Below are 26,861 nucleotides of genomic sequence, written 5' to 3'. Positions count from 1 at the left end.
GAGCACCCAGTGTGATGATGTCTGTGACAAAATTTTCCCACAGACTAGTATTGGAGGTAACTTCACAATGAGCCTTCATCCACAGGCTGACAGTTGCCTATCATCACAGATGAATGGTCTTACATAATGCTTCAGTAAGAAATTGGCACATACACTCTTGATTTACATTGAAGTCAATCTGAAAGATTTGGATACTATACTGCTCCTTGTGACATTCACATACAATACAGTGGAGGAACACACTACAGGCTCACACCATTCTTTCTATTTGATGGTCATGTGGTCAAAACAACAATGGCTACATGAGTGCATTGCTCCTGTTTCAACCAAATGATACTCAGTGTCTGTGCAGAACATCTTATCACCAGGACCAAGAGAGCAAGACGGCTGGCTCACTTGCAGGACCTGGACCCCTGCGAGAAAGACAGAGGGAGCGATAACTCCATGCATTGGCCAGTGCGATACAGGCCAGGAGACTTGTTATGCCTTTTTACGCCTGTGTAAAAAGTGGGAGTACTGGAAAAGTTACTGAAATGTTTCTTGGGCCATATTGTATCCTTCATTCATCAAAAGTCTCATACAAAGTCGAGGGGTATGACTCTTCATTGAAAAGACAAAAGCACAGAGACATCCTCCGTATTATTTGTATGAAGCCCTACTATGGTCCAGAATGCAGAGAGGTTCAAGGAATTGGAGACCCACTCAAAGATCGCGAAGCTCCAATGAGAGGGGCTACCTTTGATGATGCATGTCTCAAGGGAGAGGAGCTAACAACGTGGACAGAATGTGAGTATCTGTGAGTATGCCATGCAGAGTACCATTGACAAGATCTAGACCCAGGATGCAGAAGTCAGTTCCATTGAGAAGTTTTGAAACAGTGGATTGCTGTTTCTCTGGGAGAGGAAGCACTGTAGCGAGCTATGGTGCATGAAATTTGGCTCAGTGTTAAGGTCAGTGGCTAATGTGCTGCAGGTCGCCAGCTGAAACCCAACCACCATCAGTTACTTGTTGTTTGGTATTTATCATTTCTAGATGGTTCTTGAAATATCTTGTGTAGCAGCACTCCCCATCCAGAAGTTCAGTTCTGTTCTGACTATACATTCTGTTTGGGCTGTATGTTTGTGTTTGTAATAAATGTGCTTTTAGTGCTAATTGTTTTAGTTTGATGACACAGCTTTAGGATTTGGACTTGAATGAGATTGACAAAGTATCTACTAATGCATTCACAGATCATATTATAGTGCTGCTCTCAGCTGTTTGAGAAAATGCAACAGTGGTCTAGAGATCAAATTGCTTTGCATTTGATTAAAATTTGGAATTAATTCTTTGTACAAAAATTGTTTCTAGGCTCATATGACCTTATCCATGTTTTTCATCCGAACACGTAACATTATGTAGATTTACTGCAGTTACCTGCTTTTTGTGCTTGCAACCTTTGCAGCATAGATGTACAGTGTGCCAGATAGATAGGGCAGAGTTTCAAAATAGCATATACGAATGTTGAACTGTTCCCTTATTTCTTATTGTGTCATTTTCTGGCAGATAATAATCCAGGTATTCCATCTGGGGCAATAAAAACACAACAGTGTAATGCATAAGAAATCTGTGGTGAAGGACTGGACTAAAAGGGTGCTAATTTAGAAGTATCTCAAAAAGAGGAAAACCACTTGAAAAGAACAATTTCTTTTGCAGTTTACATTGGTCTCGTATTTGCAATAATTGCACCACTCAATCAAAAGATGCCGAAAACAGTTTTTTTAAAAGCAGTAATTTTTGTTGTTTATATTTTTGAATCTTGTTGTTTGTCTACTACTCCTAAGTCTTGATTGAAGCAATTTCAATCAGTGGAAACTAAACTACTTATACAGAAACTCTAAAGAATGTCACTTGGCAAAAAATCTGTGCAACCACATAAGCTGTTAACCTCCTTCATATGTTTTAATGTGTTATTATTGTTGTTGTTGTTGTTGTTGTTGTTGTTGTCTATGAAGAAAAACTTATTTCATGCTTGGTTTCTTTTTTTACAGTGGCTACTAATTTGTATGAAGGCTACATTGACAAGGAAACCAAGCAGTTTTCTGACAAACAAGTTTATGGAACACCAGAATACATTGCACCAGAAGTTATATTGAGGTAATTTCCACACCGAATAGTCCAGCCTTCTTCTGTATAATACATGTGCTTGATGACACAGATTTTAAAATGAATGATGATCAGCAGTTACATCTCTAATGGAACCAGATTCTGAGTAGACTGACAGGCAATCTTGAAATCTGAGTTAGTCTTGTGTAGGATTTTGTAAACTTCCATTGCTTAGATTTCAACTATAGTCCATTTAAAATTACTTGATAATTGACATCTATAACTTGCCGCTACAGTGTTGCCACATTGGCCACTGACTACTGCTCAGTTATATGTAACACACAGACAAGACAAGTCACTTCACAAGTGCTGTTAATGTGTAACACAGAGTAATGTTGGATGTGGTGACTGCAAGGTATGTCAAAAATGAGAGGTGATTTGTTGACATCTGATTTTGAGTTACCAATGACTGAACTGCAGAAGGAGATGCGTTTTGTTAAAAATCACAATTGCTTTGTTCACGGCAACCATTACAAGCAAACTCAAGACTGAGAAAGTTCAGTTTCAGTGTTAAAAGCAAACTCTAATGTCTCACTATCGTTTTTTACCTCAGACTGTCCTCAAACTGGCTGCACGAGCTGCCATGTTACCACAACTGATAAGCAGTCGTCATTGGCACTTGGTAAAGTCAGTATGATGATAAAAATGACATGACAAAGAATCAGAACTAAAGTTTCACGGCAGTTGATAAACAACCTCCAACATGGCAGGTTAATATGCTCCATTGTGCTAAACTAAGTCACAGATGCAAGTTATTGTATATTTGACTGTGATCACCCAGTCACAATGATGAATTGTAGCCTCAAAAACTCAGTGTCATGCAATGTTTTGTGAAGCTTATATAATGTAAGCCGATCTCGGTGATTATGATAACCGCGTATGTGATCCTGAATCACACCTTGTGCGGAGATATCGAATAGTATTTAGTTACTGCTATGTGTAAAGTGTCTGTATTTCATTCGCATAGTTATTTGTGTGTATTGTTTGTGGTGTGGTTATCATGTATGATGAAACACGAAATAAAAGTGCCAGGTCCATGATTTGGGATCAAAACACATCAAAAAAAGAATACCAGACAAGGAATTGAAAGTGAAAGGGCAGATTGTTCTGGCATCTGGGCAACAGCGAATGGTTTGGGTGTGAAATTGAGCACTCTGATTGGAGGAAACCAGCTCGAACACCTGAAGTGTCAGCTATCAAGTAATTTTAATCAGACTATAGTGTGAGGACCTTTTAATAAGTATAATTCTGTTTTACTATGAACTTGATTTGGCTGTAGGCTTGGTGGTTTTTTGGTCCAGAAAAATCTACTTAAATCCCTCTGTTGGTTCTAGTATGATTTTTCTGAGTTTTGATGTGATTTTAACTTTAACATAAATATTTGCGTGCAAAAAAAAGGGAAAAAAAGTATGCAGTTTGGACCACTTATGTAACTATTGGACTTGCCTCCTCCAGACCCTCTTCATTTCCATTAACTGGCTGATTTCTTTGATTGGCTTATCAAGCGAAGACAAAATCATAAAAAATTCCAGTTTATTGTTTGTTAACTTGCTTTACTTTAGGTGCAATGTAAGATATCCCTGTGACTAAAGGGAGGTGTTGAATTGCGTCATGTAATGGGCCGCAAGTACTTGATTTAAACATATTACTCCTGTGCTAAATGCATTTCCTGATCCACTTGACAGTTTTCAAGACATGATATTTCACAGTTAGGCAGTCATTAGTGTCTGTGTTCAGAACCCGAGTTAGGAACTTCCTTTGCAGTCAAGATATCCAAATCTATGGTGGTGTATAATTTCAGTGAAACACGTAGCCGAACAGTATTCATAACTTTATGTTTAATTTGGAAATACTGTTGTTGTAACATGGTGGAAAATCAAGGAGAGAATTGTCCGAAAGCAAGATGATCCATTTTTGTGTTTTATGACTTTTAAATGTTACCACCATCAAAGCTTTGCTATTCATAATCTCTGATTCATCAAATTTTCATAAACTGGGCAAATGTATTTAGAAATTGAACTCCATTCTTACTTTGCATTGATGAATTACTTCGTTGCAAAATATATCCACTAAGGCTGATTCTTACTCACATCTTCAGTCACCTCCAATCCCTCCACATTTTCTCGAGTATTGACCCTAATTGTCCAAATCTGACGATCATTAGAGCCCTATGTGACCAGTTAAATGCACAAAGACTGGTACTTTTTGGGATTCAGATATACTTAGTTTTTGTTTCATCATTTGCAAGTGGTACATTTGTGAGCAAGGTATTGTGAACATCCACATGTCATGTGTGCCTAAAATGTGTAGTGTTGATGTTGTGATGGCGCATTTCTTACATTCCAGGATGAATTTGAGCTAAATGCCTTAAACAGGTGTACACGAGTTATGTTGTGTACAATAAGTAACACATAAGCTGGGGCATAGCTTTCTCTCAAAAGGTATTTGTTTGTCTTAATGTAGCAAATCTTAGTGTGAGTGCACACATCTGTTTCTTATAATTAATTTGCCTTTCAATGTGAATACAGTTTTCCACTTACAGTTTTTCTCTTTAACAGTAAGAGAATCATTCAGCTGTAGATGAGAGTAGGGCGTATCAGAGCATTACTAAGAATTTGAAAGATGGGTCAGATTCTGAATTGAGTTAAAAGGAAGATCTCACTCACAGGTAGCAGTCATTAACAGGGTGTTGGCCAACATACACTGGAGAACCTAGGATCAGAGTACCAGGTCACAAGTATTGTAAAACCTAGTGCCATCCTTGGCCAGGTAATAGAGGCTATTGATGCACTTGCTAGTGATTTGAATAAATGGGACCAGGTATTAATAGCTGGGGAGCAGGCAACAGCTTGGACATGAAACTCAGGCACAAATGTGAGCTTGTTGCTACTGTTCTTGGGTGAGCTTATATTGGTGCTGTACCACTTGCTGCTATTGGCAAATGGCAATAGAAAAGACATGACCTACACCTTAACAGGAGCTAGATGGATAAATTAGCTGAACTGATTGCTGAAAATATGGGGGGGGGGGGGGGGGGGAGGGGGGGTAGAATTTATGTGGTTATGAGAGACAGATTAAGAGTGTTTCAAATAAATTAAGTGTAGCACAAGAAATAAACTTGTTTGATTAAGCCACTGGACAGTCTGGAAATGAATGATTTGGGGTGATAAATCCCAGTATACTATGTGGGGATCTGATGGAAGATTTGTGTATGGCAGATACCTTGAGAACATTACCTATCAACATGTGTAGTGCCAACAGTGAAGTACAGATTAGGTGGTGTTACAATATGGAATATTTTTCATAGTTTGATATGGTTTCCTTATTGTACTTAAGAAGTGTACAGTAGAGGAACAGTTAGGAGACTTCAGTTTGTTTGCATCAGCATGACAATCCACCCTGCCATAAAGCTCCATCTGGGAAACAATGGTTTGTATACAATAACATTGCTGAAATAGTGGTCTGCCTGAAGTTCTACCTGAACCCAGTGAAACACCTTTGGAATGAGTTAGATCATCAGCTTTGCTCCAGACCCAGAATCCAACATCACTATCTTCTCTGGTTTTTGGGTCTTGTGGAAGAATCAAATCATAATTAGTCTGTGCTCTGCCAAAGCAAAAAGAATGTACTTAACTACCTCAAAAGCAACAACTCTCAAGTGGTTTATAATATCTCAAGTGAGGTACTGAAATCCAGTTCTTCAAATATTTGCGATGTATTCAGTCATGTATGTAATGCATCACTATCACAGAGGAAATTTCTGGACAGACTGAAATCTACTATGGTCAGACTCCTTCACAAAAAAGTAGTAAGACAGATAGTAATAATTACTGGCCAGTCTCACTACTTTCCTCCTTGAAGATAGTGGAAAAATTATGTACACAAAAAACCATGGCACACCTCGTCTAAAAATATTTTACTTACTCAGTCTCAATTTGGTTGCCAAAAGGGTCTTGTCACATAATATGTTATTGTTCAATTCACAAATAAAGTTATACAAAATTTAAGTGACAAAATATTGGGAACTGGTATTTTTGGTGACACAGTAGTCTCCTACATAATGTCAAATATTGTGGTACCAGAGATATAGATGGTAACTGGTTTATTTCTAAGAGGATGCGGTGTGTGACATTAAGAAACCCAGAGTGTGTACACAATGAAACAGCATCTTTATAATGGTACATAATCACTACAGGTGTACCACATTAATATATATTGAGTATTCTCTTATTATTTCTGGTATATAAATTACTGGCCAGCATATATCCAAGAAACAGAAATAGTTCTCTTTGCTGAAAATGCAAGAATTTTAATTCAAGCACAATGAACAAACTTTCACACTTGAAAATGTAATAGTATTTTCTTGAAAATTAAAAAGTAGTTCTCTGCAAATGGACTGTCAGTGAGCTTAGATAAAATTCATTAAATGAAATCTAGTATTCTAAATGCATAAGTTTTTATATTGATAAGTCTGAGTTGGAAGTCACCTGTTACAGATCTTCTTAAATGTCTAAGCTCTACAAATTTCGGGTTACAGATAATATCAGATTTTGGAAATGAAACTGTCAAAAAGTTACTTATTTTTCCTATTTGCATTGACATTGGGCTAATTCATCATTGAGAAGCAAGGACTTGCACAAAAGCATGTAATAAGGTTAATATGTGGTGTCCACTCTACATCCTCTAATACACAGCTGTTTAAGTGGTTGGGTGCACTGACAACAGCCTCACTGTATTTGTACTCTCTTATGAAGCTTGTTGTCAACCATCAGTCACAGTTGGAAAACATCATTGATGAATCTAATACTAGAGGCCACTAAGAGGAGTGAGGTATTCAGCCATAGATCTTTAATAATATTCTTGTGTGTGTGTGTGTGTGTGTGTGTGTGTGTGTGTGTGTGTGTGTAATGGAGAAATTTAACATTGTTAATTATAAGTTACTAAAGAAAAGAAAAACACATCATACATTAAGAAAATTGTGTAAACGTTCAGCATGTTTCCGTATTTATCACGAAGAAAGTGTATTGTACTTATAAAATTGACTCATTTCACATCATAGTGAGAGGTCACAATTATGAGCCAAGGAACATACAAATAATTAACTAAGTATTGCCTGATGAAAAGCTTGTAGTGCTCTCTTACGATATGAATACAGAAAATGTATACCATCTCTGTTAATGCAAAGATTTCGATAAACTATTCTAGAAAAAATATATTAATGTTAGTGGTAGTATTGCCACTCAGATATTGTTGACAAGATGACAATTTTTGTTTTTTTCATTCAGTTGCTCTGAAACACTTGAATAGTGTACACCAGGTAATGTTGTACCCTTCACAAGGTAGCCAGTGTAAAGTATCCCTTTTGCTACTCGGTTAACACTAGCTGTGACCTTGTTCTCATTTGTGATTCCAGTCCTGTGTTGTCCTTCACATGTATTGCATTCCAGGGAACTATGCCTACATTTTAATTCAGCCATCGATTTGTCACATGTTGTAAATGAAGAAACAGACTCCTTATAAATCTTGGATGAAGTACTGTTGGTTGTACACTGTCCAAAACAGAATATTTCTTACTGGAACTGTAGTCCAGTTCATTAATTTGATCAAAACATAAAACTACTTTAAAAAGCCAATAAACAAAAGAATTTTGCAGAAGTAGTGGACACTTCAATTACTGAGTAACATGTGCCAACTCATCATAAACAAAATACCATCTTTATGTAAGACAGAAAGCTTTTTCACCTTGCTTGCTTATTGACAGTGCACCCAATACTTGTAAATATCTTCTTGCTATAGAATGTGTAATGTTACCCAGTGAATGTGGATGATATCTACTAAGTTTTATCTAGTTTCATGAGGATTAGTTGCCCATTTACACCAATAAATAGATTATGATGTGATTTTGTGAACATTTTAAAATAAAGCTGTTAAATTGTTGTAAACCAACATCTAATTTGAAAAATATGTGTGGGCTAAAGCAATGTATCAGATGTGACTGACCACACAATTGTCCCATGTGTAGCAGAACATAAAAGAGCACTTGATAGGGTTTGTTTTCCATCATTTTCTGAGTGTTCATCTGGGATATTACCATTTCCTATTTTAATATTTCCAGCCAAGGTCTGTGTGCAAGAAGCAGGCAAGAATTGAGAACAGAAATTAATTGTGTGTGAACAAGTGTGTCATTTGTTTTGACCTGTAATTGCTTACATTATATATTACTTTTTTATTATCTTTTCTGGCACTTCATCTATTTTTGTAAATGAATTATAAATCTGTACAGAGCAAATCATTTATATTTCTGAGATCTGACATAAAAATTCTTGTTTGCAGACAGGGATATGGCAAACCTGTAGACTGGTGGTCTATGGGCATTATATTGTATGAATTCCTCATTGGCTGTGTGCCCTTTTTTGGTGATACACCAGAAGAATTGTTTGCCCACACTGTAAATGGTAAAGTATGAGCTGAGAAATTATTTTCTGGCATTATTTCAGATTTATGTTGCTATTCATTAATGGTGTTGCAGATGAATGAGGCGGAGATCTTGCAAAACGGCTTTTAATTAAAAGCTTAATAAAAGAAATTTTGAACCCTGACTCACTACAGTGATGAAGACAAAAAACACTGAAATATGTACAAAATTATACCATTATTGAAATTCAGTGTTGTTCAGTGACATACTAACAAACATTTTTTAAAATTTAAAATGCATCTTAAACGAACACTTTGATCCGGGTCTGAAAACCATGCATCATGACCGCCTGTTCTGTCATCCTGTGGCTGTCATTAGGAAGCAGTGTGGAAGGGCATGACATCAGCACACGACTGTCCTAGTCATTGTTGGTATTTCAAACCTTGGAGCCACTATTTCTTATCCTAGAAGCTCCACAATGGGCCTCATAAGGCGGTGTACACCTTGTTTGAATCCTCCACAAAGACAAAATGGTAGCAACACCGCAAATTGAACACGAGCCCTCCTCATTGCAATCAAATGTGCTTAAACGCTCAGCTACAGATATGGTCTGAAATCAATCTTCGTGCATGTAAAATAAAAAATAATTTAATTGCACATCTGTTTAATAGCTGGTATTTGGTTTTTCCCCTTTCCTCACTTCTTCACTCCCTCTCCTCCTCTCTTAACACTAAATGCATGAGACCCACATTGTATCACACACACTTTCTGTCATATCTGTGTTTGACTCATGGTTTCATGTAGTAGAATAATTTTTTATTAGTGTATTATTTTTGTAGCAAAATTTAAATTATTTTATTTCATTTGTTGACCGTACTTGAATCTTGTAAAAGTTTCCTATGTAAGGCTAAGATAAGGGAGCAGAGGAAAGGGAAATATCCATTGTTTAAAACAATTATAACATCCAGTAACATCTTGCTTGGTGGTGGTCAACAGCGTGTATGAATTGTACAAAATGCATAAGACTGTGTTGTCTGTGATAATGTTATTTATTCCGCTACTAGTTTCGGTCTCAATTCATCATCAGTGGCAGCTGTATGACATACAAAAGTGGACACTGTGACAATATGAAACAAAATAAGATCAAAACAGGAAAAACCATTATATCAATCGAAATACTCAAAAAAAATTATCGCAGGTGTATCACATGCCGTATGAGCTTTGACATATATTACCACTGAAACCCATAATTGCCAATAAAAATGAAAAATTGTAGCAAGATTGTAATGCGATGGCGCATTGATAAAACAACCACATGTGATGTATAACAGCACAAGTCAAAGAACTTAGTCACAGATGGCACTCTTGACCAAGTCCATTAAAACACTTGTGTATTAATCAGATTACAAAATTGAAGTATTAACAGTTTTACACTTGACTGATATTATGTGAAAACATTAATAAAACAAATATAAAGTAAAAGAATAACAGAACTGATGAATGTAAGCATGTAAAATACAAGCTACAGAGGAGTCCATGGAAATTATAATCAGTCAAGCCCTATCTGGCGAAAATACACATTAAAGTAAATTAATATGAAGAAAATAAAATTTTTAGGCGTGAAGGAAAGAACAGTAGTAGTGTAGAATATGTAGATGTAAAATATCTAAAATTTTGTGCATATGAATATAACTTTTGAATTTTTATCTGTACAATAAATGGAATTTAAATTACATTTTGTGATTGTGTAGACACTGGATGACATATTCTTCTAATGTGTAATAGTTTAACCTATTACTGTGTCCTCCATATGGTATGTTTGTGTGATGATCAAACAACAGTATGTTTGTATGTTCTTCCTGTCTGATGATTTCTTTAATGAGAAATTGGAAGCTTCAGTTTTCTTTTTGTTGTCTTCTATCACCACACTAGAGTGGCCAATGGCTGATTGAATAGAAGCCGTCACCCTTCTTAGCAATTTACGTAGGACCAGAATTTTCTTGGTTCTTGGCAAGATCTTTTACTAAGGTGTGACGGTAGTAGTTGTTGAATGCTTTGCACATCGATCTCTTTACAGATGCACGAATCTCGCTTAAATTTTGCCAATCGTGTCTTGGTACAGTAATTGAGAAAACTGTGTGCACTTCTAGTCCTTTTCAAACAACACAACATTTTATTAGAATTATGTAATTTGCTTGATGTCTTACATATGAATAAGGCCCATGTGAAAAAAGTAATTAGAGATCATATCTAAAAAGCAATATACAAAGTGTGGCTGTCAAATAACAGAATTATTGTTGTAAAACATTTTCTAAAACCTTTTATTTGCAAAACATATTTATTTAGTTATTCTCAACTTCAATGTACTGCCCTCCTCTATACCCCTAAAGTGCTCCATTTGAATGTTCCATTAATTTAAATGACTGGAAGTCTTCCTTTGTGAGTTCCTTGCAGATGTGTGCCACTTTTTCTTTCACTGCTTCAGTGGACTGAAATATTGTTCCTTTCAATGGAGATTTGACGTGTGAAATAAATGTCACATTGTGCCAGGCCAGGCAAATAAATTGGGTGGTCTAACACCAGGAGGCTGTACTTGGCTGGAAACCTGTTAATAGACAGTGTTGTATGAGCTGATGCGTTGTCTTGATGTAGAACCCATGATGTTTTCTTCCACAATTCGTGTCCATCCCCCCCCCCCCCCCCCCCCTCCTTCTTTCCCCTTCCCTCCTCATGGAGTTGAGCAGGAACCTCGGGTAGCAATATTGATTAATAGTTTTCACTTTATGAACCAAGTGAAGATACACAATTCCATGAATATTGAAAATATTATCAACACTTCGAAACTTGATTTGCTCACTTGCTCATTCAAGCTTTATTTGCTCTCAGTGACGGGCCCTTCCAGTCTATGGATTTGTTCCTGGTTTCTTGATCATAAGTGAAATACCAAGATCTGTCACATAATCACGCTTTCCAAGAAATTGGGATAATTTTCTGTGGTATTCAAAGTGTCAGTACAAACATATTCACAAGCCTCTATTTGTTGGATCGTGAGAGTTTTTGGCAAAGATTTCACACACATTTTTCTCATGTTAAATTGGTTATTTAAAATTTGCCGCACACTCTGTCAAATCAAATACTCAGCCAACAGCCAAATTGAATCAGATTACCTTCTCTTTTTATATTTTCATCTGTTTTTGATGTTGAAGAGTGTTGTGGTCATGAGTCATCTTCAATGTCTTCTCGGCCATCTTGCAAATGCTTTAACTGCCTAAAGACTTGCGCACGTAATAAACAGTCTTTGCTATACACTTCCCTTAGTAAACTTGTTGCTCTATTTTTAGTCTTATCTTACACAAATGAAGACCACAGCCATGCTGATTTGTCTACAGACACCAGAAGTGCCACATTCGACTGCACGTTTCACAGCTATTGGTTATTCATCTTTGGTGCACGTGTAGTTACTCTGCGACAGCTGTAGTCCCGTTATTTTATGGCCACACCTCGTACAATTTAGCTGGGCACCAATGAACTGGGCTTAAAAACAAGGTCATCAGCTGAAAGTTATATGACCTCATTGCATACTAAACACATTGTGACAAAATAATGGATAAGTACTCTTAAAAGTGTTGTTGACCATGTTTTTATTGATTACATAACCTGAAAAGACTGGGTTTCTTTCTTTAAGCGAAACGATAAAAAAAAAAAAAAAAAAAAAAAAAAAAAAAAAAAAAAAAAAAACATTTATTATCTGCACCGACGTAACAACACCATTACACTATTAGCATGGGTGCTTCATGGGCCAAAGGTGGCTTGATAATAACCAGGGACCAGAACCCCATAAGAGGAAGTGAAAACTCACCATATGAGTCAGTCTGCAGGAAGCAGAAAGTCCAAAACCTCACAGAGACTTGCATGGGGATAAACTCTACTAGGCTGGCACAGGTGGCTGGTGACTGAGTACTCGGCATGTAGCAGAAGACCAGGTCTGCAGCAATTCTACATCTACATCTACATACATACTCTGCAATCCACCATATGGTGCGTGGTGGAGGGCATCTCATACCACAACTAGCATCTTCTCTCCCTGTTTCACTCCCAAGCAAAACGAGGGAAAAATGAGTGCCTTTGTGCTTCTGTACGAGCCCTAATCTCTCTTATCTTATCTTTGTGGTCTTTCTGCAAAATGTAAGGCGGCAGTAAAACTGCACTGCAGTCAGCCTCAAATGCTTGTTCTCTAAATTTCCTCAGGAGCGATTCACGAAAAGAATGCCTTCTTTCCTCTAGAGATTTCCACCCTAGTTCCTGAAACATTTCCGTAACACTTATGTGATGATCAAACCTACCAGTAACAAATCTAGCAGCCCACCTCTGAATTGCTTCTATGTCCTCCCTCAATCCAACCTGATAGGGATCTCAACTTCTAGAGCAGTACTCAAGAATAGGTCGTATTAGTGTTTTATAAGCGGTCTCCTTTACAGATGAACCACATCTTCCCAAAATTCTACCAATGAACCAAAGACGACTATCCGCCTTCCCCACAACTGCTATTACATGTTTGTCGTACTTCATATCACTTAGCAATGTTACGCCCAAATATTTAATCGAAGTGACTGTGTCAAGCGCTACACTACTAATGGAGTATTCAAACATTACGTGATTCTTTTTTCTATTCATCTGCATTAATTTACATTTATCTGTATTTAGAGTTAGCTGCCATTCTTTACACCAATCACAAATCCTGTCCAAGTCATCTTGTATCCTCCTACAGTCACTCAACGACAACACCTTCCTGCACACCACAGCATCTTCAGCAAACAGCCGCACAGTGCTATCCACCCTATCCAAAAGATCATTTATGTTGATGGAAAACAACAGCGGACCTACCACACTTCCCTGGAGCACTCTAGATGATACCCTCACCTCCGATAAACACTCACCATTGAGGACAACGTACTGGGTTCTAATACCTAAGAAGTTTTGAGCCACTCAAATAATTGGGAACCAATCCCATATGCTTGTACCTTAGTTAGGAGTCTGCAGTGGGTCAACGCTTTCCGGAAGTTAAGGAATATGGCATCCGTCTGATACCCTTCATCCATGGTTCGCAAGATATCATGTGAAAAAAGGGCGAGTTGCGTTTCGCAGGAGTGATGCTTTCTAAAGCCATGCTGATGTGTGGACAGCAACTTCTCTGTCTCGAGGAAATTCTTTATTTTCGAGCTGAGAATATGTTCGAGAATCCTGCAACAAACCGATGTTAATGGTATTGGTCTGTAATTTTGAGTATCCGTCCTTCTACCCTTCTTATATACAGTTGTCACCTGCGCTTTTTTCCAGTCGCTTGGAACTGGACATAGTGTAAAAACTGACCCATCCAGCTTACTACAGTCTTTAGGGAAACACCTCTGTCAGTGACTGTGCCCGTACTATGTACCACATGTGTACTCTGTGGCAGGCTGCTGCACAATTCTGACACGGTAGGCATGCCAACTTATCTGTCTCAATTGCGATGTCTGCTGGTGGGGATACTAAAACGTCAATGCATAATTGAGAAAGGTAGCCAGCATATAATATATTTTCAAAGACAAAAGAACCTAGTTACCAATCACCATAAAAGTAATAATTAGTTTGTAAATAAAAAAGTTCATTTCACTGTCTGGTGGTACTATGCATTTGGTACTGACCACTGTGAACAGTGTACATAAATTATAACATCATCTTTTTAACAGGCACATAATCTAGAAGAAAATTATTATGCCAGTGTCCTGTAGTTTGCCTTTGCTATTGTTTTTACTGTAACATTCAACGAAGTTCCAGCATTTACTGGCCATCAAATTTAAATCCCTGGATCCTCGTAGATGGGATAGTTTAAAGCCCATCAGAAAGTAAACAAAGTAGAAGGAACTGACACGTGAAGTTCCAGAAGTTCAGCATCTACCAAAGGATGCAGCCAATGAGACTTGATAATGACACAAACCAATTCAGAATTTTCGACATGATATAGGTATGGTAGCATAGAAATGTCTCCGAGTTTATCATGTGCCATTGAGCATTGCTGACAGTCAAAGTCCCATGACAGTAAAAGTGGAAAAGACAATGTATTTGGCAGAGACCAGTGGAGTGGAGCAGTACGGTACTCAGACTTAACAGCTGTGACAGTGATAAAATGGTGATGTGGTGTAGTTGGCAATTGCCTGCCTGAGGCAGCTGTGCAAAGAGAACCCGCTCTGTGGATGGCTATATTGCCATATTTGTACTACCCCTGTGTAATCAATGGTCATGAGCTGTAGTTACCATTGTATGTTGCAGAGCCACTAACCAAAATTGTCTGCAGTCATGGTAAATATATGAGATACTTCTTCCCAGAACATGGCAGGTTTGGCTGGGGAACACTGCTTGTCATCTTGCATGTGGGCAGTGTAGTTTGGAGTTATTGGAATTGCTGTGGCTGCTGGTAATTGCTGCATACTCGTCTTTTCCACTGGTGCTAGTGTCGATTCATCTTTCGCCAGAGATGATGATGCTTATGGTGTGGTTGTATCTGGCATTTTTATGTCTAGTTGCATGAAAGACTCGCATGGTGCTGGAGCGAATGCAGCAGCTTCTGGGTCTTATTGTGCTGCTTTGGTTGTCACGATGTTAATGCCAGCAACAGTGACTTGTCAGGTGTGGAAACCCTTTGATGGCACAGGTGGTTGACGAGTTGCTAAATAACACCTGCCTGAGTCTGTACCCTGAAGCTTTATGGTGGTGTCCAGGAAACACCAAACTTGATGCCCATACCCACGAATTAGGACTGGGGCCAGGTAAGCTAGACTTTTTGTGATGGTTGATGTTTGGTTGATGTTTGTTTGACCATAGGAAACAAAGTTGTGTTCTTAGTTGTCTACCATTATGCAGTTTTGCTAGGCTTTTGCCATCGGTGGTCAGTGCTGTGCCCAATTTCATCTCCTGCACGGGATGGGGCATTTGTGTCTTCAATGTCTGCACGTAACATTCTGCTGGGCCATTGAAAGGGGGATAGAATGGAGTGAATGGAAAATAATGTATGATATTTAGGGTGCAGAAGTTTGAAAACGTTTGGGTCTTGTCCTAGACAGTGATTTTACGGAAGAGTTGCGTAGTAAATATGCGTATGTGCTGAAATGCAATACCTCTGACTTTTTTCATGTGAAAACTCTTAAAGCTTTTGACATAACACAAACATTTTTATTCTTCTTTCTCAACAAAGTCACCCCATCAATGAACACATTTTTCCCAACAAGAGACCAGTTTGTTGACACCGTCACTGTAGACAGACTTCGTTGATGGAGCCATAACCTCGCCTCTGCTTGCACTGCTTCATCACTATCAAAGTAAAGTCCTCAAAAGTGTTCATTAAGTTTTGGAAACAAGTGAATATCAGAAGGGGCCAAGTCAGGGTTCTGTGGAGGACGGTCGATGACTTTGAATGCAAAGCGTTGGATTGTTACAGATATTGTAGCATTTTTGTGTGTGTTGTGGCATAGCCGTGCTGAACGAGAGGATGCTCCATGTGTGGATGAACTCTCTTAATTCGAAACTTGTGTACTGTTTGCTGTTTCTCCTGCACTGACATGCTTACGTTATGTACCACCACATTTCATTACATACTGCCCCATTACGTGCAACAATTTCGAGCCCTCTAGTGACAGTTGGCTGCAAGTATGTAGACATGAAGAATAAAGATTTAAAAAGTTAATAACATTTGTTTTGTTTGAAATGCTAGATGAGTTTTTGCGTAACAAATTGAGATATATTACTTTTCAGCTCACCCTTAGATTAGATTAGATTAATACTTGTTCCATAGATCATGAATACGACGCTTCGTGATGATGTGGAACATGTCAGGTTAATAAAAGATGTCTGTACGAGATATTACATTACACAAAATATTGCATGAGACTAACGTTGAAGTTGTTATTCCCCCCCCCCCCCCCCCCCCCTTAATTTATATCTAAAAATTCAGCCAATGAGTAGGAGTTGTCATCTAGAAATTCTTTTAATTTATTTTTAAATATTAGTTAGCTATCTGTCAGGCTTTTGATGCTGTTTGGTAGATATGTTAATTATCAAATGGTGGCTTCTGCTTAGGTGGAAGACTTTTGTACTGTGTAGGGGAAAAGTGAATGGGCGCATGTTACTACTTCCAAAATATGATCTAAAATGGGCCTAGAAAGTGTATCTGGAGATGGTCCCAGATACCTTGTGGTAGTGGCCAGGAATGTAACTGCTGATACAGTGCTGGCTGAGATGTGGCACACGCCTGGCAGCCCATGACCATCTTGGTGATGAATTGATTTATAACATGCCAGTGCAGCATGAAAATTGTTTGACTTTGAATATTCCCCAGTGACTTTCATGGGGTATTCCCCAGTGACACCTTCTGTCACTGGCAATAGCAGGAGTACTCCTTGGATTGCTTAAAGTTGGTGGCAGAGTGATAAAAGACTTTTGGCCACCTACTGTCTTGGTTGAAACCCTGGTGGCCACACATTGCATGTGTAATCTGGAACATTCCATAAAAGACGGTCTGTAACCATCACATGTGCTATTTGGGAGGCTGTCAGTGGAAGATTTGTATGAGTTGATGGTGGTTATTAATCTATTTGCTAGCAGACCTGTGGGGAGACATAGAATCTGCTGGTAACCAGAGTAAGCTATCTGCATTGGCACAGTCAAGTGTTGATTTGTGTGTACTCCCATATTGGTAATTACTAAGAAACAGCCACCAAAGCTGTAGCCATTCGTCTGTGTTCTGGGATGCAGCAGTTGGGTACAAATATTATCTGAAATTCCTCAGAGTCAGTGACCATCTCAAATACTCTATCAAATAAATATTAATGGACCTTTTGTATGCCATAGATGTGAGTGAGTGAGTGAGAGAGAGAGAGAGAGATAGAGAGAGAGAGAGAGAGAGAGCGAGAGAGCGAGCTCTTTCCACTCTGTGAGTAATTTTGTTGGGCAGGTGACATCATTTTAGATACATACATGATTGGACATTCAAACCCACAGGTTGTTCAATTTAACAATATTCGTTCAATCCTAATTGAAGGCATTGGGATGAGAGAGTACTCTGGGAAAAATTAGGGAATCGTGGAGCATGTATCAGACAATGCTTGAAAGCAGAGCACTCTTGTTCACATTTGGAAGCCCATTCGAAAGGGATGTCAGGTTTTTGGAGTCTATTCAATAGTGCAGCATTTGGAATGAGCTGTCTGTAATAATTTATTTTACCAAGTGCTAACAGAAGTTGTTTCAGAGAGTTCAGTTTAGGCAGTTTCTGTATGACTTGTAGCTGTGTTTCTGTTGGTCTCACTTCATCTTTTCCCTTAATATGTCCTAAGTACTCTAATTATGGCTTTAAAAAATGACCACTTTTACAGGTTGTAAAAGAGATCTGTTTTCTCCAGTAGTATGAAAACTCACCTGAGGTTGTGTAAGTCATATTTATTGGTTATGGTTAATATGTTGTTGGCCAAATAAATGAGCAGTGGGGAATGTCCTGGAGCAATTGCTCCAGTAGCCTTTGAAAAATTGCTGGAGTACTAGCTGTGCCAAATGGCAGCCTATGGTATCAGATTAATCCATATGGTGTATTGATGACCATGAATTTTTGAGACTCTGCATCAAGGGGAAGCTGTAAGTATGCTTTAGAGAAGTCGGTCTTTGAGTATAAGTGCCCACTTGCTAGACAAGAAAAAAATTCGTTGATTTATAGTTGTAGACAGTGTCTGTGACAGCGTGGGAATTGACTGTGGCCTTGAAATTGACACAGATGCAGAGAGAGAGAGACCTGGTTATGGACCACTACAGTGGGAAATGACAATAAACTTCCTGGAATTCAGTGCAGAACGTACTGGGCCATAAGTCGATTGAGTTCATTCCCCGTGGAATACCTTATGATGTAAGGTATAGGACAAATGTGTGCAAACCATAGAATTTTGTTGTCACAAAGAGTGATATGTGCTGAAAACCCAAATGAAATGGTAGCCTTCAGTGGCTGTGAGGTGGGCTGGCATGAGGTGGACAGTGATGCCAACTGTTGGTTGAAGCTGTGAAGACAACATTTCTTGGGGACAATGTCCGTCAAGTGTGGTGCCAGACCCTGGGCTACGTATGTTGTTTAAAATGACCATGTGATTTCTAAGAGATCTTCTGAGCTAGGATCTGTTAACTACAGAGTGTCGATAAGGATTTGATATGCATGTACATCTTGTATCAGTCTAATTTTTATGAGGCTGTATGCATGAGATTCAGCTCAACCACCTGTTCTGCAAGTGAATTTACATTGTGAGTAGCCCATTGTAAGCAAGTCTGTGCTGGTTGTTTAACACACTGTATAAAACACAGTCATTCTGATTCCACATGCACTTTGTGGTCCTAGTTTTGTGCTCATCCTGTTCCTGTGACAAGCAGCATCAATGATCCCTTGAGATGATGGTGCATGGGTGCTGCATATTAACACCATTCCTTACAGATGTTGTTGAATGTAAGGAATGAGGCAAATATAGGATGTGCTGGGAGGGTGATAGTAGCTGCTTTGTAAGGTGCTGGTGGTGTTATTGTTGTTGCTGTTAGTGTTCCTGCTGCAGCAATAACTGCTGCTGAAGGAGCTGCTGCTGTGGTTGTTGTTGCCTCAGCTGAAGCTGTTTCCACAATTCAAAGAACTGCATGCCTATAATTGCATGCGCTCTTGTCCTTACAAATTGGCTGACTGAATCTAGACACTAATCTGTACATGATTATGTTACTGCTATTGTAGATGCCTTGCAAACATTAGAAAAATACCTCACCACCACAAACTAATACTTCTGCAGGTACAGTATTTACTGGACATCATACATTAACACAACTTAAATCACTAGATATTTTAATGCAGAAAAAAATTAAAGAAACTAAGTAAAATAGAAGGAAATAGCACTTGAAGCTCCAGAAATGCAGTGTCGAGTGACGTTTGATAATACCGTGAGCAATACTAACTAGTACTCTGCATGACATAACCCATGGTAACACAGATATCCAGAGGAAATGTCTCACCTGTAGTTGAGCACTGCTGATGGAATCAAAGGCTTGTAACAATATAGCAGTGCGAGATGACAAATTTGGCAAAATTCAGCAGAGCATAGAGATATCATTATCAGAGGCCAACAGCAGTGATGGTTACAAGACAAAGGTGTAGTGTAAGCTAGTTGGTGATTTTGGCTGGTGGTCAACTGTTGCTTGTGGCAGAGTTGCTAAATGTACAATGACCATGGTGTGTGGTCTCTACTATATATGCATCTTCGTCCACTGATTACAGAAAGAGAATAATTTCATTTATTGGACATTAATAGTTACTTGCTTCTGCTTGGTTTACCACTGATAATGTATTTTGTATTTTAACATTTCTTGTGTTTTATGTCGCAGCACAACTTAAAATTGGGAAAATATTAGTTTACTTCAAACAGTTGTCTCTAAAATTGGATTATTCTTTATTTATTTATTTATTCACTCACTTATTAACATTACAGAGTGACACACCACCTTGGTAACTATTGTGGGTCATTTGCTACTACAAACTAGACAATTTTCAGAAAGTTAGTACTTTCCATGTTTTTTATATAATTAAATAATTAATTAAAAAAATAAAACAAAACGAAAGAAATAACACAATATACATAAAAGTAAAATTGGAAAAAATTCTGTTTTCTCAAGAAGAAAATAATATATGAAAGGAAAGCTTTAGATAGCAAAGGAGGTCCCTTTACCTACCTACTTCAAGTGGGAGGGCTTCAGTAAATGCTTAGAGCCTGTCTCACCTGAATTACCATATTCTACTCTACTATAGTTACTGCTATATGTATATGTTGTGATATTAACTCTGTGATTTGTGTATAAGGTATGACAGTATTATTTATTACTACAATTGCTCCCTTCACTTAACTGTACTGTAAGTGGGAGAGTAGCCTTGGGAGATGACCTCAAGCCTCATCTTCCGAAGGGCACTTCTTATGTTTATTTTCGTGTATTTATGTCTTATTATACTGCATATGTACTTTTATACATTGCATTTATAAATAAATTGTGTAAATTTATTGTTTTACAGATGACATTGAATGGCCAGATGATGATGACTGGCCAGTGCAACCCGAGGCCAAAGACATCATCACATCTCTACTACAACAAAATCCAAGAGATCGACTGGGAACAGGGGGTGCTCATGAAGTAAAGGAGCATCCATATTTCAGTGGTGTGGACTGGAATTCATTACTCAGGCAAAAAGCTGAATTTGTTCCTCAGATTGATCATGAAGAGGACACCAGTTACTTTGACAGTAAGAGCATATTTTTGTTCACAGGCTAACCTGCACCATTTTGACATTTAAAAGTAGAGCATTGTAAGTGGAGAAAGAGAAAGAGAAAGAGAGAGAGAGAGAGAGAGAGAGAGAGAGACCACTCACTTGGCAGTTGAATTCTGTTAAGAAAATAGAGGTTTAAGGTGGGGTTGAAGTTAGACTTACGTACAGGTGCAATGTGTTTCAGTGAGAGGTTGACACTCACTATTGATAGCTACTCAGAAAGTACTGTGATCTTATGGATATCAGTATCCACTTAATAAGGCTGATTGTTACATATAATCAGTCACAGATTTTCATGTTTTGTGCAACAGTGAACGTGTTTGATAAAATTGTGATTGTTTGATCAGGTGTTTTATTGATAAATTGGTTTTGTGCATTGATCATAGCTTGTTAGCAAATGCAGCAGTCAAAGATGCATTGCAGTTGACTTGTGAGATGCCTTATAGTGTTATATTTTTTTAAATTTTTTATGCATTAAGACTGAAGAATTGTGAAAGAGTAACATCTTAGACACTTTTCACTCCAGTAGAGGGAAAATGGAGTCATCTATTTTAGGAATTAAAATAAAAAAAGTGTGTTGAGTAATAGAAGATGGATGATGATGTGTGTCAAGAAATGCAACTTTTCTGAAACAGACAAGCACATAGGATGACAATATTCTTAAGCCTTTTGGTAGATGAAGTTGGTACTCTCTGATGGTCATGAATTTGTCTCGGTAAATAATATACCGATGAGCAATTTGCTTCTAAAACTAGAATAAGTGATTATAAGCAAAAGCTGACAATATATTAACATAGAGGAAAAAGCATTCCCTAGCATTACCAGGGACTTTGTGCTGGAAGGGAAATGTAGCCTTCAATCTGGAGTTCAAGGAAATGCAAAAGGAGCATGTAATAACGGTGTTTCCCCCAATAGATTAAAGAGACTTTCTTTATTTATTTTGCATCAGCTTGGATGTACAGTCACATATCTCTGAGTTTTCCTGTTGAATTGGCATCCTTTAAATCTGTGCAGCATTCCTATCTCTTATGTAACAGTCTGATGATATGTGTAGTATAACCTCAAGCACTGTGAGACATGCTCTTTTGTGGTGCTTGAAGTGCTTGGAGCAGAATGGAAAAGCATTATAAAGCTGGGACCATGCAACAGGAATGAGAGAGTGTGGGCCAGTAAACAGATGGTGTGGTAAGCACTGCGTTGTGGTTTGGTACCTCCAGCAAGCTGCATTATTTCTCTGCATTAAGCAGTCTTGAGAACATCAGTTGTTCAATCTGAGGGCTTCAGCACAGATCTGGCTAGTGATGTGTATCCAGTATAATACAATCTTTAATAAGTCTGTCCGAATCTGAATGACTGCATACCAAGTTGGAACACCCAAAACAGCAGCATTGACTTATGCTTGATTCAATAGTCACATGTATGTAATATTGGTGTTCTTGATTTTCTTGCATTTAAAGAAATATAAAAAAAAAAGTTGATCACTATATGCATTTGCTGCTTAAATTGCTGAAGGAATTGTAGGTAATACAAGAAAGTCTCCTAGTGAGGAGCCTTCAAGACTGTAATATCTGTCTTGCTATTCTGTCCCCTTGTAAATTAGCAGCTCTCCTCTCTAATCCATATATATCCTTGGTTTGGATTTATACCATTTTCTTATAAGTGTTAATATGCATTTCTTATCACAATTTAGATAGATTTCTATACTTGTAATGGGTGGGAAAGATACATCTTTTTGTTCTTCAGCTTCCCATTTTTTGTGGAAAAAACCATTCCTCTGCCCTTGCTTCCATTTTGACTGACCTCACGTTATTGCTTAAGCAGAGAAGTATTATAAATACTGTTTGAAGTGTGTAGTGTATACTCCATGTATTACATCCTGTAACTGCTAACTTCTGTGCTGGCCCCCACCCCCTTTCCTCCCACTACCCCCTATCTCTGAAATACATAGTTACAAGAGCATTATCACTTAATTGCCAAGAACTGGGTTAAAGGTTTCATGAAACACTTTATAATCATAACTCAATGTACTTCATCCTTTACCAGATTTAAGTTTTAAATATACTTCGTCCCTGAAGATTATATTGATGATAATTATGTGCCTTACTTTTTTATTTGAGTTTCCTTTTAAACTCTATGCTTAATAACCCCCCCCCCTCTCTCTCTCTTTCTCTCTCTCTCTCTCTCTCTCTCTCTCTCTCTCTCTCTCTCACACACACACACACACACACACACACACACACACACACACACACACAAACAAACAAAACAAAAGAGCTCCAATGATTTCTTTTGTATTCGCAATACTTTGTGCCAGACAAGCTACTTACAAATGACAATATAGTATTAACAGAACACGAAATGATGTAACTTTACATACATGTAAATCTCATACCATACAAAAAAATTTCATGATGTAATCAGACATTCCTTATGGTTCTTATCTACGAATTGTATCCACTATGCAAGGGATCCACTCAGTAGTACGTAGGTAACCTACAGTAATACAGATTATGCAACACTATATAGTAAGCAGGAATTAGAGCTACAAGTAAACTATAGTGTGATATCTGAGTTAGTACACCATTACCATTCTTCTTCTCTTCCAAATTCCTCAGAGGATCTGTTGCTGTTTTAGAGAAGCAATGCTCAAGGGGGGAAGAAGATCACAGTGTTGAATAGTAGTGATTGATCCTTGGTACTTCACAAAGTTTAACTCTTATACTGAAGCTCACATGAAAGAAAGCTCAAGGGTCAACTATCTGGTCCAATTTTAATTTTGCCACAGAAATCCTGTTTGACCAACGTAATTCTGCATAGTGCGATATTCTGACCTGTAATGTATTGTGTCCCATTTGGGCCCGAAATACTAAGTAGAGAAACAGTAAATATAGTCCCAGGTGGAATTTCATCTTTTTGACTCCTCTCATAACTCTGGGAGCTCTATAAAATATTTTGAAATATTCATTGGAAGAACTACTAATGTAATACTACTTAGCTGCAATTTGATCGAATTTGACAGGTTTTAAGAACTACACACTGTTGTTAGCTTTTTGTTGTTATGCTTTGTATTGTATTGGCATCTGATGTCATTCATAAGTAGGAACTGAGATTTGTGTGAACTGGATTGTGTTACAACACATTAAAAATTGGAGTTTCTAACTTTATAAGTTAGTTATATTGTTTTTCTTACTGTAAACTGAGTGAAATATAACTAGTCTTGCTTGTTGAAATGAAATAGGTGATTACTGCACAGAGGGAAAAAAGTTGTTAAGATCTCAATACACATTTAGTAATTTTTCCCACTGGAGATAGGTATGGAAAGGTGTATAAGGTGGCGGAAAATAGTACAGGAACAAATGAAAGACCCTTGTTCCACAATTGAGATAAGTGGGAAATGAGAACTTAACAGATATTCTTTTCTGCTGCCATTCTTGATCTAGTGTTAAGTATCTTTACTGCGTTGCAGACTATTTTATTTTTCCCTTTTTTTCCTTGAACTTTAGCAGAAGAAATTTATCATAAAAGTTTTGAACATTCGCAAGATTTTTTCCTCTCACTCCGTGTTAATCACTTGAATGATCATAACAGCAATATCATTAACTGTTCAACCCTTACATCTCTTCCAGCTCGAATGGATCGTTACAACCATGACATTGGAGAAGATACAGATGATACAGATGAGTCACCTCTGTTCAGTTCATTCTCATCATGTACGCCACACTATCGTAAGGTACAGACCAGGCTAAGTCTATTTGAAGAAGGGGATGATGGCAGTTTCAAAAAGTCATTCTCACGTGCCGATTCAGGGCAGTCAGACCATTCAGAGTCTTCTCCTTCCAATCTTGGGAGTAATTTGGACACACCAGAAACAGATGGAAACCGGGAAATAATGGAGACAGGTGATCGATCATCGTTGAAGAAAGCTGCACAGCCTAGTACGCCTGAATCATCACAAACTGAGAGTGACGATGTTTCACCACAGATCCACAGGAAGAGGAGACTTCACTCAAAGGATACTCTTCCTCGTTTTTCAATTTCTGTTGAAGATAATCGTACCAGGTAGTATTTAGTTTTGTGCCTTATCATAGTCTATAGCTTTAGCATAAGAGTTATTTAGAAAATAAAGAACAAGCATTCATAAAACATGTACAATGGTTTCAGTGCTATTTCTCACTCAATTTCTGTGTTGAGTAAGGTGTAGAGGCCAATGCCATTTGAGTTACACACACACACACACACACACACACACACACACACACACACACATTAGCATTATTTAATAATCTGTGCTAATGAACATGGCAATTTCAGGTCACATAAACTGTAAAGTGTGAGACAGATTTTGTTTCTGGTGTATTTCATTGGGGATTCATTGCTGTTTGTATCAAAGATGTTGTGAATGTGGCTCAAGTTTATTAGTGCTACTTAATGTTTAAAAATGAGAAAGTAGATTTTCGTGTCAACAGGGAATCAAGACAATGTACACTCATCATATTTAATAATGCTCTGTGCAGTTTAGGACTGGCACTTGTGTGCTGTTATCTCCTTATGAAGATAAAGGAACATCCTCTTCTAGGTCATATCTCAATAACTGTTTGGAGAAACGGAGGAAAGTCTGTGATAAATGGTGTTTGTTTTATTAGTGTGTTATTAATATTAATAGTCTGTTTATAATCAAGTATTCTTTGCTCTCTAAATGAGCTTCATTTAGTGGGTGGATGGTGCCATTTGTAAACTGACAGTGCCATTTAATTTGTCATTCCCGTTAGAAAACAGAATTTCAATTTATTGAAAATACTATTCAGTTTCATTTTAGAGGGGTTACTGATTTAATGTTTGCATTAATATCAGTATAGCAAGATTTTTGCGAAATAGAAAACATTGATTTGATAGATGTGTTTTAATTCAGAACAACTAAAAATATTGTGTATCAGTGAATTGCAGGAGAAACTCTTTTTGCGCTAGTAGTTTCACAGATTTTTGCCTTAAGGTATCAGCAATCAAGTATGTAAAGTAACATCTTAATGCTGATTTCCTGCAGCTCATACCTAACTTTATGCCAGAACTATGACACATCAAGAATGATGTCACTTCCTATGTCAGAAACCTTAGCAACATTAGAGGGAGAAAAGCTAGAAATCACTGTCTTGAATTTTGTTAATTTTATCATAATTTTAAGTTTATTTCAGAAGAAATAAACTATAAAAATTACGACAAAAACATGGCCATAGTTAGCACCTAGTGTAAATTGTTACCAATGTGTGCATATGCATAAATATATGCTGTATCTTTAGCTTTCAGAACTAGAGATTCATTCTTTCAAAAATAAAAATGAAAGTTGAAGACCCCCCCCCCCCCCCCCCCGCCACAAGTCATAATTAATAATCCAGATAATAAAATTAAATCTGCAGGAGCAATAATTAAGATAGGAACATGAAACTCAGTTGAGGAGTGTGAGGGCTTTGTTATTAAAGAAAACGCCCAAATAGTAAATTGTTGAAAGAATACATTCAAGAAGCTATGCAATGTACATACAGGCAAATCACAAATATTACATGTTCTGGCAAACGAAAAAGAATGTAATTAACTCCCTCAAAACTATGTAGTACCTAATATAAATAAAGCAAGCTGCCTCTTCAGGCCTGTGGTTAATGGAACTAACTCATCCACCTACAATCTGGCAAAGTATGTGGGCAGAAAAGTACACAAAGAACTGTATGTGAAGGATTCAACTCATTTCATCCAACTTATACAAGATTAGCACATAACTAACATAATGGTCAACTTTGACAGAAAGTCTCTCTTCACCAACATACCAATAGAAGAAAGAGACTATTAGCATTCTTCAGGAATGAATATTGCAGTCTACCTATTTCACCTTTCATGGTAAATGTCATGAACAAAGCTATTGGGGGTCAAAGGGATCTTCCAGCTCTCCAATAGCAA

General features: G+C 37.7%; 1 protein-coding gene across 4 annotated transcripts in view; it reads left to right on the top strand.

The window, feature by feature from the left end:
• LOC126297668 (microtubule-associated serine/threonine-protein kinase 3) overlaps positions 1-26,861 on the top strand; it is a 245,718-nt gene that overhangs the window by 153,418 nt on the left and 65,439 nt on the right. For all 4 annotated transcript variants that reach the window (XM_049988765.1, XM_049988768.1, XM_049988766.1 and 1 more), the window contains exons 14-17: positions 2,028-2,133; positions 8,476-8,597; positions 20,664-20,891; positions 24,542-24,974. In XM_049988765.1, the coding sequence (XP_049844722.1) occupies positions 2,028-2,133; positions 8,476-8,597; positions 20,664-20,891; positions 24,542-24,974 (889 nt within the window). The remainder of the gene's footprint in view (positions 1-2,027; positions 2,134-8,475; positions 8,598-20,663; positions 20,892-24,541; positions 24,975-26,861) is intronic.

Source organism: Schistocerca gregaria, chromosome X (assembly GCF_023897955.1).
Source record: "Schistocerca gregaria isolate iqSchGreg1 chromosome X, iqSchGreg1.2, whole genome shotgun sequence".
NCBI lineage: Eukaryota > Metazoa > Arthropoda > Insecta > Orthoptera > Acrididae > Schistocerca > Schistocerca gregaria.
The sequence above is the reverse complement of the archived record's forward strand: the minus strand, read 5'-3'. Positions and strand labels throughout refer to the sequence as shown.